This window comes from Camelus bactrianus, chromosome 11 (genome assembly GCF_048773025.1).
Source record: "Camelus bactrianus isolate YW-2024 breed Bactrian camel chromosome 11, ASM4877302v1, whole genome shotgun sequence".
Lineage (NCBI taxonomy): Eukaryota > Metazoa > Chordata > Mammalia > Artiodactyla > Camelidae > Camelus > Camelus bactrianus.
In genome coordinates this window covers 40536592-40554122 of record NC_133549.1, presented here as the reverse complement: position 1 = coordinate 40554122, position 17531 = coordinate 40536592, and the positions used below count along the sequence as shown (strand labels likewise).

General features: G+C 41.2%; 1 protein-coding gene across 2 annotated transcripts in view; it reads right to left on the bottom strand.

The window, feature by feature from the left end:
• Positions 1 to 254: 254 nt before the first annotated feature.
• Positions 255 to 17531, bottom strand: part of ARMH3 (armadillo like helical domain containing 3) — a 151998-nt gene continuing 134721 nt past the window's right edge. Inside the window, exons 25-27 of one of the 2 annotated variants that reach the window (XR_012510150.1) lie at positions 10336 to 10370; positions 3344 to 3460; positions 1098 to 1129 (exon numbers count right to left, since the gene is read on the bottom strand). Coding sequence is in view for 1 of the 2 variants with exons in the window: in XM_074373730.1 (XP_074229831.1) it covers positions 1037 to 1129; positions 3344 to 3460 (210 nt within the window). In the remaining variant the exon portion in view is untranslated. Of the gene's footprint in view, positions 1130 to 3343; positions 3461 to 10335; positions 10371 to 17531 lie in introns of both variants that reach the window. The other variant, XM_074373730.1, reaches the window with a different exon arrangement.

Genomic DNA, 17531 nt, shown 5'->3' with positions numbered 1-17531 from the left:
AGGATGCTCACCTGGCCTGATTCAGAGCCTGGCCCCAGCAAGTTTTCTCCCTCCCAGGCACCAGACCACAGCAGGAACAGATTCCTCCCCAGAGGAAATTCTCAGGCAGGCTGGATGTAAACAACAGCCGGGTGAGGGGGTGGAACACGTGGAGGGGAGCTCAGCAGAGGCAGGAGAGGCTCCCAGAGGAGGGGGTGGTTAAGGAGGTGGGGAAGCTGCTGGAAAGGGAACCAGCAAAGTAGGCACCTGAGGGCTCCAGAAAACCTGTCAATGTTTATTTCACACACATACTCTAAGACAGTTTAAATCAGATTGAAAATAAAAAGCTAAGGTTGTGACCCTGTAGTGCTGACGAGTCAATGGGTTGGAAGGCAGGGGAAAGCTAACAGGTACTCCTGGTGCCAAGAATCTAATCCAGAAAGTGGTAGCTGGACAGCAGAGCACTGGGCATTCTAATCTCCACTCTCCCAGAGGAGTCAGCTCTGGATTTAGAAAAAAGGTATCCCGTTCCTACCTCCCCCTAAGCCTGAGCGAAGGGCCCTAATGACTGGACAAAGTGCCAGGGTGGGCAGGGGACACAGATTTCAGGCCCAGCTCAGCCCCAGGCTCATAGGAAGCAGAATTGGCTCCACCTACATCTGAGAGTTAGTCTGTTTTCAGAAGCCTAGGAGAGCCACTGATCCCTAGGGTGTCGGCATCACCCTAAGGCTTGCCCCAACAGCTCCTGAAAATTAGTCAGTAGCCACAACTTGTACTCTCAATTGGAAATGTGAGGAGCTATTCAAGCAGCCCACCCTGGAAGTCCCCACATTTTTGAAGGCTTCTCCCTGTGCCCACCCATTCCCTCCCTAAATAAGATTATCCTTGGCTTGCCCATCCTGGCCCCTGCTGTCCAAGCTCCACTGAAGTATGGCCTTCACCGAGAGAACTCGGTATCTGTGTTTTTCTCCAACCTTGGGAACAGGCCCTCTCCCCTCGCTCCCTCTCCAGCCCAGATGGGTAAGGGCGGTCAGTGGCTGCTCAGGTATGCGTGGCCTCAGGAGATAGTGGAGAACTCCTTGAGCAGGACTTCCTGGCTGAGTGTGTGGAAGGCCAGGTTCCTCCGGACATTGGTGCTAATGGATCGAACCTGGGAAAAGGTGGGAGGGCAGAGGCAGAGACAAAACAGAAGGGAGTCTGTTACAAACAGCAGGGGCTAGGGTGAAGCACAAGGCCAAGATGCAGTGCTGGAAGTTTCTCTCTTAGGAAATTAACCCTTAACAGCTATCATCCCTGCAAGTAAATGAGCAGACAGTGTGAAGAAAAGAGGGACTGAGAGACAAACTCTAGTGGATGTGAGAAGAGTGTCTGAGCATGTGAAGAGGAAGAAGCAGGCACAGACAGAGAAGGAGGGCTGAGGTCAGGCCTCTGTCCCTGCCACGGCCAGGCAAGAGGGGACTGGTCTGGTCAGTGGTCTGTTGGCGGAGGAGAAATTGAGGCCAGAGGACTCATGCTCTGGAGCTACTTCTCTTTGGGTGTGCTTCTAGTCTCCTCAACCACCCTCTGTATTTATCTACTTTTCTGAGTTGGAAAGAATGTTTAGAGGTGCAGCCCTTGTCTGACATAGATGGCAGGAGTATGATCCAAGGAGGCCAATGGCCAGGATCAGGTCATATAGTGGTGAGACCCAGTCTTAGGAGCAGGATGCAGGTTTCTCTCCTGGTCCAGCATCTCCATACCACAAAGATGCTGCCCACTTCAGAAGAAAGTCTGGCCATATTCTTGCTATGTCCCCACCGCTCACCTCACACGCTTTGTACCCACAGACCAAGAACCTTGCAGGAAGTCTTGCCTGTGTCAGCAAGGGAAAGGACCTCTGGGAAAGGGGTCAGAGAGCCAAACTCCCTGCTCTGAGTGGTTCTAAAAGGAATCCAGCAGACTCTGGAAAGAGATTCGTTCATGGGAAATAGATGTGAACACAAGAGACAAAGCAGGGGAGGAAGGAAAAAAAAATGTACATCTGTCCTAGGCTCCAAAGTCCAGGGAGCTTTTCTTCATTTTCTGCTTTGCTATGGGAAACTTAATGAAGTCATCAGGGAGGAAGTAGAGCAAAGGGCAGCATGGCAAACAGCAGGCAATTCAAGCTCATTAGGTTCAATCCTGACCAGACCCTCTTCGCTCCCCTGTGCCAGAGGAACAGACAGGAGAACTGAGTAAGGCAGAGGCTAGAGCCCAAAAGCCTCAAGACAGAACTGCTCGAACTCTCTCCTCTACAACCTCTTCATCTCTTAATAACTTACTGTCTTTGTTAAGACTTAGCTCCCAGTAAGCCCCCCACTTGAAGACTTGCCAACCACTCCATAAACATACTCTACTCTGCTATCTCCTTACACTAATGGCTTCCTCATTCCCAACCAACTCACCTCAGGGAATATCTGCCTCTGGGGAAGTCCAAAATCCCAGGAATGCCATGTGGCATGGTCAGAGTTGGGCTGAGTTTAGCACAAGACAGATGGTCTAAAATCCAGCACCTTCATCACAGACTGGGCATAGGAAAGTAAAAGCTGGGCTGATGCAAGTTCTGCCCCAAGCAGTGAGAGGTCTGAGGACATGGAAAGTAGGTACAGAGGCCTGCGTGTCCTGGTCTCAGCCCCCAGCCAGGATGCTCACGCACGACCAGGCAAGTGGAGTGGCAGGACTACAAGGAGACTGAGCTTTTCCTGGGAGTAGCTAGTGAGCACAGGGCAGGAAAGGGACCATCAGCAGAGTGAGTCCAGTTCCCTGGAGATGCTGACTGGGAGGTGGAATAGGGGGCAGAACAAATATTCAATAGCTCCAGGTGGCCAAGGGAGGGGGCTGCGGGAAGCTAAGTGACTGGCAAGTGGGAGCAGGGGTAGGGAGTGAAGACTGGAGAACTAGATTGGGAAGGCACTAAGACCAGGATCCCATTAGGAATTTAGGTAGAAGTGACTGCAGAAGGAGAAGAAGAATCAATTACTCCCATTAGTTGCTCTGAGGACAGGATAAGGAGTAATGAGCCAGAGCTGCCACTGGGAACACACATCAAACTCCAGGCCCAGCTGGAGCTGTGCAAGGACTGTCTCCATGGCTGCAGAGGAGAGGTGGGCACTGCTGCCTCAGGCTTTTCACCCTTCCCAGTGTGGCACCAGTACCCAGGGGAATATCTTCTTCTCTTGCTGCTTCGTCCTTCCTGGACTGCTATGGGAGAGAAGCTGCTAACCCAACCCCAGCAGACCCTTCCAGTCTTACTTCTATCAGCCATTGCTCATCTACACAGCAGGACCCTGTGGCTGGGAAAGGGCCCCCAAGAGGCACAGGCAGGACAGAGACGGGGCACACTCACCAGCTCTTTGAAGAAGGCAGCTTCCTTGTGCTGCTCTGAGTAGCGCTCATACTGGTCCAGGCCATCCTGCAGCTTCAGTGTGAGCGTGTCATAGTTGGCTCGCACCACCTCTAGCACCTGGTGGGAAGTCAAGGACCAGGAGGGGCTTGGGCCATACAAACCCTAAGTCATTTGGCCCCCATGTCCCTCCTGCTGCCCTGCCAGGTTGGATTCAGTCTGGGACCACACCCCCAAGAGACCTTGCTTATTACTTATTATCCAGAAAAAAAGCCTGGCTTCAGGAGCTATTCCTCCACAGGGAGGTTTCTGAGGCCACTTTCTAATCTCTTCCAATTCCTGCCTTTCTTGACCAGTCCAACCTGGCCACCAAGACTGTTAGTCTGGGTATGGTAAAGGAGCATGAGAAGAAGTGACAGAACAGTGAGTATCTGAGCCCCCCAGTATCTCTGATACCGCAGATGCATTCTCAGCCATATCCCACAGCTTTCCCTGGCCAAGCTGTCACAGTTACTGAGTAAGACTTTGCCAATGTCTCCTTCCTCTTCCCTTTCTGGGAACCACATTTCTTCAGTCCTGGGATGTTCCTCATCACCATCTGTTACTTGTTTTCATCTCTCAATGCCAACTCAACCTTCCTATCCATTGCCTGAATGGAACTTTTGGGCATCCATGCTTTGGAGTGTAGGGGACACTTTCTAGACTAAGCTAGAGCTCATCTCATCCATCCTCTTTAGTTCTGATGAGGGGGTCCCTCCCCGACCATGCCTCTGACTTTCTATGGAGGTAGATTCAGACCTCCACTGACTCCAAAACCTTGGATCTCTGTGGTTCCAGAAGGAAAGGATTACCAAAGCCAGTCCTGAAGTGCCTTCAGCTTATAAGACCACAAACCAAAGGCAACGACAATTAGTTATGTCACAAATATTCAGAAGACTTAGCCTGGCCCCTGCTGCCCACTGTATTAAAAACTATTTTGGATATGTCATGTCCATTATTAGCAAGATCAGACTAGGATTTAGAGAGTGCAGTACTATCTTTCCAGCTTGAAGGTAATTATATTTGTGTTATACAATGATTAGTTACATCAGAAGATACAGATTTTCTATATCAAGTTAGAAGAAGTGAGCTGGACAGAAAGGAGAGACCAGGAGAGAGAGTGATTATTCACTCTGGTAATCTGGATGATAGCTATTCTGCAAGTTGATCTGACCTGGAAGGGAAGGCTACCATGTCATGGAGAACTCCCAGCTCAGTAGGGAGTCTTGGGAGGAATGAGTATAATGAGGGAGGCTCAGCTCCAACAGAAGGTAGGGGTAAAGGGAATGAACCAGAGTCAGGACTGCCCAGAGGGACTGAGGATGGACTCCTGAGGGGTATAAAGGTGCCTCTGGGCTGTTTACTTCACCAACTCAGCCTTGTGCCAGAGGAGACTTCACCTGGTAATAAACACTTCTGCCTGCCAAGAATTCCTGAGAAGAGAGAGTAGGGAAGCAGAACAAAGGCTTGTGTCCCTGAGTTTGGGGGGAACGAACAGTTAGATCAAAGCTCTGGTCCAGACTCAGGCTCCTCAAGGTCACTTTGCCAAGCTGGGTCCCACAGACATAATATAGGCTGGCTCCTTTGCTTCTAATTCCATTTGTCAGCTCTGTCAGCAGGAAGACCCAGCAACGCCAGTCACCCATAAAAGTAATCTGGCCCTCTCATGCACGTGGACTGTGCTCATGGCTGGAATATCTACAGCCAAGGTCTTGGCTCAGAAGTGAATGGCTCAAGACAAGAAAAAGGCAAAATTCCAGAAAAAGGCAAGATGGGACCATCCCCCAAGAATCAGGCAGAATAAAATAATACCTGCTTTCCCAAACCCTGAACTCTGGGCAGCTGCTCAGCAATGGCTATGACTCAGCAACCTGGGCTCAGCCTTTCCTAAGAGGTGCCAGGTGCCAAAAGGCAACTACCAACGCTAAAGCCAATTTCTGAGAAGAAGGTGCAGCACGTCAAAAGATGCTATATCCTGAAAGCCTCAGACAAGGCTGCCTTGATCGCCTGTGCTTTCTTTCCTCTTGCCAGGGCACAGTAGAAAGTCTAAGATATAGCTCAGAACAGAGACTTTTCCTTTCAGTAAAGTTGGCTTTTGCCAGAATTAAGTTGTTCAGTTTCTTGCAGGGAGGTGAAAGCAGAGAAGGCACCTGAGCTATCAGTTCCTTGGAAGGAAACCAGGGGCCTGGCTGGACTTAGTACATGATCTCAGCTCTCCCCCTGTCCAGACATTGCCCAGTGTCACCTTCTCCTTCCCTGGTCCTTTCTTGTGTTCACCGAGCCCCTGCCATCACCTGCCTATATCACTTCCCTTACATTTCCAAGAGAATAAAACATTCTAATCTCAGGTCTGGGAACCAGCCCATTTGGGACTTTGGAACACTAGGGGTACTTTCCTAGTCTCAGACTTAGCTTCCTGTAGTTTCAGACTTTGGGAACATATCCTATTTGGGCCTCACACTCAACACTGGCCTGGGACACGGCAAGGGCAGCACTCAGGCAGAGGTCAATTTCCCAGAGTCCTTGTGCCTAAAGACCTTAGGTTTTACCATAATTTGCAGCCTCAATTTCTGGCTTCCTGGCAATTTCAAAGGCCCCTCCTAGGGGGACATCCCTCCCCAATCCATCAGATAACAGTCTATACCCTGGCACAAGCCCACCTTCTTTCATCAGTTGTTGGGCTTGTGGGCCTCCTAGAACTATGTTCACCACCTCAGTTCAATGTAGCTCTAAAGACAGTAAATTATCTACCAGCCACATGCTCTCTAAGCAGTCCTTACACTCCTACCTATGATACTCAGTACACAGGAATCTGGGTCCTTGCAGAAGGCCTGATAGATGGAGAACTGAACTAGGAGTCCCACTTTTACTATGGGATCTCAGACAATCAGCTAACTTCTTTGAGCTTCAGCCCTTCTCTCTATAAGATGGAGTTTGAACTCACCTTCCAAAAATGACATGGGAATAAAAGTTTTGAGTTCCTGAAAGTAACATACAACTGATGGAAACATTATCATCCCAATGGCTATACAGCTACCTGGATAGCTCCTGGACTCCACACTGTCTTCACAGCCCATGAAGTACCTACCTATTTCAAACTGTCCCAAAGATCTTACGTGCATGGATGATTCTTTACCACAAAGGAATATCTTCTGGATTTAAGTGGAAGACACAAATGGCCTCAGTTTCAAAGATCCCATGCCCTCTTCTTTGCCTTGAAACATTCTGCCTCAGGTGAGGGAAGAATAAACTGAGGAAGGGGGGGGGGACCTAAACCCCTCCCCCGAGGTCTCTGGAGGGGAAAGTCCTGACATAGGCTTTGAGGTCAGAGAGACCACAATTTTGGTCCCAGATTGACCACTAATTAGCTATGAAAACTTATATACATTAATCTCTTTGAACTTCAGTTTTCTTATTTGTAAAATGCGGATAACACTATCTACGTCATAGGGCTGATGTGAGGATGAATTGAGATAATGACTGTCCAATGCCTGGCACATTAAGAACAGTCAATAAATGGTTACTAATTTTGTGATGAAAGCCTCTTTTTGGTGACAGTGGGCATTTGGTAGTTCTGCTTAGTCCCAAATAGTTCTAACCATAAACCAGCGGCTAGGGCCTTACACACCTTCATTCAGCCTACGGCACATACTGGTGATGAGAAAACCTAAGTTCTCTATTCAATACGAAAGCAGGCTTCCTATAATGACCCCACTGTCCTGAGTGTAACCGGCAATGCATCATCCAGAAGTCACAGAATGCCCAGTGCCTACTGCCAACCAAACAATCTTGGTAGTTCAAGGGGATACAGGTTATACTAAAGAAAAGCTGAGCAGAGAGGCCTATAGAGGCCCGGCCTTACACAATACAGGTTGTAAGGCTCTTGGCCACATCAGGAAGGAGCAAGATCCTAGTGCACAAAGTTCAAAATTGCTGGTGAGGTTTTGAATACACACACACCATTCCCCTATCACATATAATAGGCATTCCCCAAAGACTATTCAGTAGCCTCTGCCCCATTGTTTTTAGCAGGGCCTTTGAAATGGTAAATAACTTCTAGCCTGAAGACAGCAGCAAAAGAGACTCACCAAGTTGGAAGTTCCTGGCAATAGCTATCCAATTGATGCCAGGGGCTTTGCCCTGTGCCTGAAAAATTGCTTGGCCTCAAATCTCTGTTGGACTGAATTTCCAGCAGAATGAGAATGAGGGAACAACTAAGTAATAGGATGTGACCTGACCACAAACTTGTGTTCACTACCTTCTACTCAATTTGAACTGACAGCTATAGTACATAACCTATATTTGGGGAGAGTATGTAAGTCTGCCACTAGCCCACTCTCAGCCAGGGCAACATGTATGGCCTTCCCTAGAGGCCAGGCTGCCAAATGAGGATGAAAACACAAGACACCAATAGAGAAACGTACTGAGACTTCTCATAGAACAGAAAATAAACATGGAACCTATCAAGATTGCAGAGGGGTGTAATGGAAAGAGGTCATGGAATTAGAGAAACCTTAGCACCATAATTTACTTATATGACCTTGATCTGTCTTAGCTTTAATTTCTTTATCTGTAAAATAGTCATTATATTTTCTTATAATATTACAAGGATTAGAGATAATATATAAATGTTAAAATATAAATGATAGGATCTAGCGAATAAAAGATGCCAAATGAATGAAGGTTACTGAAAACAAAGAAAGAAAAAATGGAAATAGAAAGTATATGATGTATTCAAATAAGACAAATCAGGTGGTTAAATGGTGCCCAGGAGGGTCTGGAGTTATCACTAATATCTGAGGACAGTGATACGGAAGGCAACATTTCTCTTATTGCTGAAATGTTACCATAGAAACAGAATCAGAAATAATAGTTCTGGAAGGAACCTTTGAAATCACCTATCTGGTTCATGGCCCTCATGTCACAGATGAAAACAGATATCCTGAAAGATTCTGAACTGCCCAAAGACACAAGATGGGATTAGATAGCCTTTGAGACTCCTAGTCCAGTGCTCTTCCTGTACTGGCAGGCTAGTGTAATCTGATGCACATTCCTGAGCTTACAGGCGAAACAATCTTTCAGAGAACAAAGATTCAAGGAATTCAAACTCACTCCTAAGAAGTGGGAAGCATCATCTGTGGAGAGCTGAGAAGGTAATCTGGGGAAGGCCTGGTTTGATGTTTGAGCTTTAATGAATACCAGGTCGTCAGGGCTCCAGGGCTTGTCATCTTTCACCAACAGCAGCTGAAGACCCCGTTGATAGTTAGTGTAAACCACCTACAAAACCTTACAGACCTCTCAGGTTCATTATCAGCAAAATCTGGTTTTGGTTGCTATTTTAATTACTTAATACTCATTTAGAAGCTTGAAACTCAAAGGTCTTTAATTTTTAATTTGGCTTCTTTGGCCACAGCCACCAAATTGTTTCTAGGCTTGGGGTGGTGTGTTAAGAGGATTCAGTGAATCCCTTCTACAATGAATGTTCATACCTCAAGGCCAGTTTTCCATTCTTCCAAAGAGACTCTAAGCACTCTGTTTCCACTTTTATGTCATTCTGCTTTAACCCTGCCAAACCCCTAATCATAGAAAAATTAATCTCTGGATAGTTTGAAACAGATAAAGTAGGTAAAAGGAAGAAAGAAGATGAGGCTTTTTAGAGGATTTCATGATAATTTCCATCCATCTCTCTACTGGACCCTGGCCATTTGCTATATTTCAGATGTTTATTCACTGGTTAGAGAACATGATTTTTCAGTCCCATTCCTTCTATAAAGTAGGAAAGGACAGCTTGAGGGATCAAGCTTTGAAATGACAAACAAGAGCATCACTAGGCATAAGTGTGGACATTGCCCTTTGCTTCTCTCTCCCGTCAGTAACAGAGAGCTGAACAGGTACTGCTTATTCTACAAACTGATGATGGAGTCTGGTCAATGTCAAGTTAGTGAGAAATAAAATCCATCCCTCACAATGGTTCCGGATTTGGGGCAAACCTATCCTGGTGCTTATAGAACCAAGAAGGTTTGAATTATGAGGTTTGCTCTCCATGCCGCCCCCTTAAACTGTTCATTGCTCTAGCCTAAAGCTTTATCTCTAAAAGAAATAGTGCTGAGCACAGAGCAGGCCTTGAATAATGGTCAGTGGCAAATGGACTGCTAGAGAGGACAGGAAGGTCCAAGTAGCTGCAGGTGTTTTTTATGGTAAATGCAAACTGAGGTATCCTCTCATCAACTGTGGAAAAAGAGCATAACAAGTCAAACAGACCATTTCTCAGTCAGGAAGGCTGGAACCTTTTTCCTTCTACTACCCAGTAAAGGTCCTTAAACTCAAAGGAAAATCCCCTTTCCTATAAAAATGATAATGACCTACTCAGGGCCTAACTCCCTTTTCTGGATTTGTAACAGGGCTGATATGCTCTATAAATGTCAGTAAGAGACTGAAGAGGAACAGGAGGTGTGACTTTTCATTTTCTCTGAAAGGACCTAATCTAGCCTCTTACTTTTCCTCTATTTTCCTAAAGCAGATCTTCTCCAGAACTGGTTCTATGTCCCCCAGTGAGGAACAACACTCTTTTCTCCCAGAAGCAATAAAGGTCTGTCCCTAACCTTGCAATCCCACCAGTCTAAGGACAACTCTCAGTGGCTTTCTCACAATGAAGTTGTGGTCAGGTGTTAGACAGCTTATAAGGAGAATTCTGATGACAGAGAAGCAAAAAGCCAATTTTTCTTCCTCCATAATCCATATTTACTCTTCTAAATTCAGGACTAGTTAAAGCTAAACAAGAAGCACTGAAAAGATGTTCTCCAAGTAAAGACTTTGGTGGGTCACAGTATGTGTCTAGTTGGGCCTGGGCCCTGAAAAGAGTCTCAACCAATAGCTATTAATTTTCAAAATAATGTAATTAAGAGTATGGCTCTAGAGCCAGCCTGCCTGGCTCCAACCCTACTGCTACCACTTACCAGCGTGGAGGAGCTGGGTGAGCCCGTTTCCTCATCTATAAAATGGAGATAATAATAATGTTCATCACATAGAATATCAAATAAGGCAATGTATATAAAGTGCCAAATATATTGCTTGACATACAGAAGTACTTAAAACCATAGCGATTATCATTATTATTCACTTTCATTTTAACATGACTCCATGAATAACTGCTTTTTAGGACCTGAAATTCCAACCCCTTCTATAAGTGAACAAATTCGGCCTCCCCCCAATTTCTGGAAGAAAGTTGTCTTCTACAGGCTTCCCAATGAGGGATTTCCTGTGGAGAAAAGAGCAGGCCACTTTAGGGTTTGTGCATCAGCAGGTGTAGGCAGGCTGAGTGGCAGGCCCTCTCCTGGAGAAATAAACATGCTATTACTACTGATTTCCTCACTGAAACTGTGTCACAGCTAGCTTCTCAGCACCCTGAAGGAAGGGACTCAGTGTTACATTACAGATTTTCCACAATGCCTAACACAGTTGTAAGGAACAGTAAACACTCAACATGCTTGTGGACTAATTTAGTAACACTCAGGCCCAACCAAAGTTCACACGGTAAGATTAGAGTTAGGCCTTTACAGTCTGCCCAGCACTCTGATAGGCTTCTAAAGCCCTCAGAGCCAAGTCCTGCCTTTAAGGAGCTAACAAGCAAAATGGGGACTCAAGATAAACCACCATGGAAGGGCATACCCACACACAGAAGCACATATACAGTTGAAGCAGTAGTACTAAGTGTGGTTTGGAGACAGCTGCAAAACTGACCAGTGAATGGGCAGCCTGAGTGAAATAGTATCACACTTTTTAAGAAAGGGAAAATTAAGGAATCCAAGGTCTTTTATCTTTTGCCTACTTAATTCTACTCAGCTAATTTGGATTGCAAAATTCTCCACCAGTGTCACAGGGTTCCTGGGACAGCAGCCACAGGGAGGGCCATTAACTCTGACAGGTCTGTGACTCTGGCACTGATGGCTTAGGCTCCACTCAGGGTCTGTTATCTGAAGGGCAGATTATTCAGGCTCAGCCCAGATGCTGAAAAAGTAAATCCTGCACAAAAGATGATCACAAGGTTGAAAGGGTTGGAAAGAATGTCACTTTACTCCCCAAACAGACAATCTATAGTTTCAATCTTTCAGAAATCAGGTTTGATTCATTCTGAAACACCCTTCTGAGGGTGCTTACAGCAACAAATTTCAGTTGCACAAATTTAACTCAATTGTGCAGTGTACTCATTAGATAACTGTCCAAAACAATCTGAGCAGACACACATAGTGATCTCTGAATAGCCAGGTTCAAAGTCTTGCTGAGCTATTTTTAGCACTTGTTTGCATACAGTAACTAACAGATTTGCATCTCAGAAGACAAGGAGAAGAAATTATTAGATTCATAAACTCCAAGGCTAACTAGTACCCAGAAAAAACTGTTAGCTTCCTTTAGATGCTATCTATTTGATCTTCTCTTATTCAGGACAATGCTTGGTCCATATCCAAATGGACACAGCCTAAAAGAGGTATGGTGACCAAGCAGACAGTTAAATATCAGGGCAAAATATTAGCTATCCAAGAGCTTCATGTTTCAGTTCCTGCTGTTTTAAGAGAGTTGAGGGTTGATCCTTTCTAAATATGTAAGGCTGGGACCTGGGCCAAAGAATAGAAGGAAAAAGTGAGGAAAGGGAAGAGGATCTTTTTAGTGGATTACCTTTAAAAATATATTAAAATGCTCACTATAACATTTCCAATATCCATTCAAGACTCTACCCTCTAGTAACTGGAAAAAGAGGAAGGAAGGGAGGGAGGGAGGGAGGAAGAGAATAAAGTAAAATGGACAATACGCCTGAATAGTTAATGCAAGGAAAGGTTCTCTGAAAAGTGTATGAAATTTAAAAAATTTAGCTGGAAAAAAAATTTAGGTGGGTAACCCAGGGTATACAGTAATATTTTAAAGTAGTTCAGGACTTCCACTTCCACAGAGAAAGAAAGAACTCTTTTCATACATGGTATAACGCATTGCAGGACAGGAATTCAGAGAGAAAGAAAACAACTGGAATGAAAAGTACCTGTTGAATACATAGGGCATTCAAAAGAGACACCAGAACAGTCACACCTTAGTAGTGGGACTAAATTAGACCCAGAGATAAAGGCTACTCTAAACCTTCCTAAACAAAGATAAAACTTCCAGTTATACATAAGTACTGGGGATGTAATGTACAACATGATGACTACACTTAACACTGCTGTATGGTATATTTGAAAGTCACTGAGAGTAAAGCCCGAGAGTTCTCATCACAAAGAAACCTCCCTTCCTTGGTATTTATAATGAGATGATGTATGTTAACTAAACTTATTATGGTAATCATTTCACAAATATGTAAGTCAAGTCATTATGCTGTATACCTTTAACAGTGCTGTATGTCAGTTATATCTCAATAAAACTGGAAAAAAGACCACATGAAAAAAAGAAGCTTCAAAAGTAATTGCTGCTCCACAAATACCTTACCTACATTCCTCAATAAATTTCAACATTATTTAATAAAGAAAGGCAACAAAATCTAGCACTCAACTATATAACATTCACAATGCCCAGTATGCAATAAAAGTTTATCAGACATGTCAAGAAGCAGGAAAATGAGGAAAATGTAACTTAGAGCTAAAAGAAATATCAGTCAACAGAAATAGACCCAGAAATGAGAGAGATGACAAAATTAGTAAACAAGGACATTTAAAGAGCTATTATAAATATGTTAAAGTGTTTAAAGACAACCATGAACATAATAAGAAGTAAAGTGGAAAATATAAGGTACATCATAATAAAATAGCTGAAAATCAGTGTTAAAGACAGAATATTAAAAGTAGCCAAAAGAGGGAGAACACATTGTATACAGAGGAACAAAGATAAGAAGTCACACTTCTTGTCAGAAACCATGCAAACCAGAAGACAATGGAATGATATCTGTATTTAAAAAAAAATATTGTTAACCTAGAATTCTATAACCAGCAAAAACATCCTTCAGAAATAAGAGTGAAAAAAGACCTTTTCAAACAAACAGTCTAAGACAATGTGTTGCCAACAGTCTCGCACTACAAGAGATGTTAAAAGAAGTTCCTTTGGCAGAAGGAAAATTACATTATCTGGGTCTATAAACAGGAACAAAGAATACTGGGGGGGGGAGGGTATAGCTCAGTGGTAGAGTGCATGCTTAGCATGTACAAAGTCCTGGGTTCAATTCACAGTACCTCCATTTAAAAAATAAGTAAATAAACCTAATTACCTCCCCCTGACAAAACAAACAAACAAGAATACTGGGAATGGTAAATAAGGGTAAATATAAAATACTTTTACATAAATTTGAGAACCAGGAAAAAAGATCATTGACTCTTTAAAGCAAAAAGTAATAATAAAAAAGTAATAACATATAGTGAAATTTATAAGACATTTAGAAGAAAATGTATGACAACAGTAGTATAAAGAACAGGAGGGTGACAAATGGAAATACACTGTTGCAAGGTTATTATACATTACATGAAATCATATAACATATTTTGAAAGTACACTGAAATAAGTTAAAGGTGCATATTGTAAAACCTAGAGTAAACTAAAAAAAATAAAACTAAGAGGTATAACTAAGAAGTTAATATTGGACATCAAGTGGAATCACAAAAAAAATTCAATTAATCCAAACAAAGGCAGAAAAAGAAAAAAGTGAACAAAGAATACATGGGAGAAAAAGAAGAAGAAGAAAAGCAAGATGGCAGATTTTAACACTGCCATGTTAGTAAATAAATTAAATGTAACACTAACACTCCAATTAAAAGGCAGAGATTGTCAGAGTGGATATAAAATCAAGACCCAACTATGGGCTGTCTAAAAGAAATCCACTTAAAATACAAAGACACAAATAGGCTGAAAGTAAAAAGATGGAAAAGATATGCTATATTAACACTAATTTGAAGAACTGCTATATTAATACCTGACAAAGGAGACTTCAAAACAAGGAATATTATCAGGAATAAAGAACGAAATTTCAAAACAACAAGTTTTTTCTGTATAGTACAGATAACTATATTCCATATCTTGTAGTAACCTATAATGAAAAAGAATTTGAAAATAAATATATGTATGGATATGTATAACTGAAATGTTATACTGTACACCAGAAATTGATACATTGTAAACTGACTATACTTCAATTTAAAAGAAGAGTAAAATTTCATAATGAAAAAGGAGTCAGTTCATATAGAAGACAATCCTGTATGTATGTGCACCTAATAACAGAACTTCAAAATTCTGAATGAAGCAAAATTGAAAGAACTGAAAGAAGAAATAGAAAAATCTACTATTTCAGTAGTAGGTTTCAATACTCCTCTCAGTAACTGATAGACTAAGTAGACAGAAAATCACTAAAGAGAAGATTTAAACCATGTTACCAACCAACTTGACCTAAAGGCATTTATCTAAAATTCTACTCAACAACATCAGAATACATAAACTTTGAAAATGCACAGAGAAAATATTCAACAAGACAGACCATATGCTAGATCATAAAACAAATCTCAATAAATTTAAAAGGATTAAAATCACATGGAGAATATTTTCTGTCTACCAGGGAATTAAATAAGAAATTAATAACAGAAATTTACCTGGACAATTTCCAAATAATGGAAATGAAACAACACATTTCTAAATATCACAAAAGAAATGAGAAAATATTTTGAACTGAATGAAAATGAAAACAGAGGCTACCAAAACTTGTGGGATGTTGCTAACACAGGGGAAATTTACAGCACTAAATTTTTAAACAACTGACCCTTGAACAATGTGGGGGTTAATCCATGTATAACTTACAGCTTGTCCTTTCCATCCATGGAGTCAACCAACCATGGACTGTGTTAGTACCATGGTATTTATTATTGAAAAATATCTGCATATAAGTGAACCCACACATTTCAAACCCACGTTGTTCAAGGGTCAACTGCAGTAGGAAACAAAAGAACTAAAATCAGTGATTTAAGTTTCCACCTTTAGAAATTAGAAAAAGCAAATTAAACTAAAACAGAAGGAAATAATAAAGATAATCACATAAATCAGTGAAATAGAAAACAGAAAAACAATAGAAGATCAATGAAACTAAAAGCTGATTCTGTGAAAAGATTAATAAAATTGATAAACTTCTAGCTAGACTAATCAGGAACAAAAAAGAAAAGACACACGTTACCCGTATCATGAATGAAAGAGGGGACATCACTATAAATCCTATTGGCATTTAAAGGAAAAAGGTGAATATAATGAACAATTTATGCCAATAAGTTCAACAACCTATATGAATGAATAACTTCCTTGAAGACACAAATAGCTAAAATTGGCTCAAGAAGATGTAGAAAACCTGACTATCCCTAAATCTATTAAAGAAACCAAATTAATAATTAAAATGCTTCCCACAAAAGTAAACTGATATATGCAATTTACTTTGAAATGCATAAAAAAATAAGATGGACTGATGGAGATCCATTCTTTGGGTGTTCAGATATGTGATGAAGTATAGTAAAACTTAAATGACAGAATCTAGGTGGTTGTATCAGTATTCACCATACAATTTTTTCAACTTTACTGTATGTTTGAAATTTTTCATAATAAAACATTGAGTAAAAAATTCTCCCCACAAAGAAAATTCTAGACCCAGATGCCTTTACTGGTGAATTCTATTAATCATTAGGCAAGAACAATCCTTCACAAACTCTTTTCAAAGGAAGGAATACTCCCCAACTTATTTTATAAGGCAGCATGATCTAATACCAAAACTAGACAAAGACATCACAAGAAAACTATGAACTAATATTCTGCATAAATACTGACACTAAAATAATCAACAAAAATATTAGCAACTCAAATTCTGTAATATATAAAATAAATTCTGTATCATGATCAAGGGGGTTTACCTTAGGAATATGATTGAATTAATATTTAAAAATCAGTCACCATATTAAGAGAATAAAAGAAAAAATCCATATGATCATCTCAATAAATGCAGGAAAAAACCACTGACAAAATTCAACATTCATTCATAATAAAAGCTCTCAGCAAACTCAGGAATGAAGGGAATCTATGAAAACTTATAGCTAACACATTACTTAATGATGAAAGACCAAATGTTTTCTCCTGAAGATCTGGCAAGGATACCTACTCTTACCATTTAAATATTGTACTGGAGGTCCCAGCCAGTGCAAAATAGAAAGAAAAATAAATCAAAGACATACAGATTTGAAAGACAGAAGTAAAACTGAATTTACTTGGACACAGTATGATTGTGAGTACAGAAAAGTCTAAGGACTCTAAAAAAAATTAATAAATGAGTTTATCAAAGTTGTAGAAAAAAGGTCAATTTGAAAATAATTATATTTCTATATACTAGCAAAAATTGGAAATCAAAATTCAAAATACCATTTATATAACAAAAATAAAATATTTATAGACAGATTGGACAAAATAGGTACAAAACAGTATGCTAAAAACTATAAAATTGAGAGAAATGAGATTGATGAGAAAATTTTAAACCTCTAAATAAATGGAGAGGTGTATTATGATCATGGATTTGAAAACAGCATTACTAAAGTGTTAATTCTCTCCCAAGTTTATCTATAGAGTTAATGTAATTCCAAACAAAATCTTAGCAGGCTTTTTTTTTTTTTAAGTAGAAATGGACAAGCTAATTTTACACTTTATTTAGAAATGCAAAGGACCTAGAATATTCTACACACTTTTAAAAAGAGCAAAATTAGAGGACTTATGTTACCTGATTTCAAGATTTACTACAGACCTACAATAATCATGACAGTGTAGGGCATAAATTTAGACATACAAACCAATGGAACAGAACTGATACTTCAGAAATAGACCCACATATACATAATCAATTGATTTCTTACAAATGTGCCAAGGTATTTCAATTGGGGAAAGTATAGTCTTTTCAACAAATGACAATGGAACAACTGGATAGTTGGGGTTGGGTTTGGTGGATGAACATTTACTATTACCAAACATCTTACAAAAAATTAACTTGAAATGGAGCAAAGAACTAAATGTAAAAGCCAGAACTATAAAACTTACAGAAGAAAATGTAGGTGAAAAATTTCACAACTAGGAGTAAGCAAAGATTTACTACATAAAACACAAAAGCAAAAAT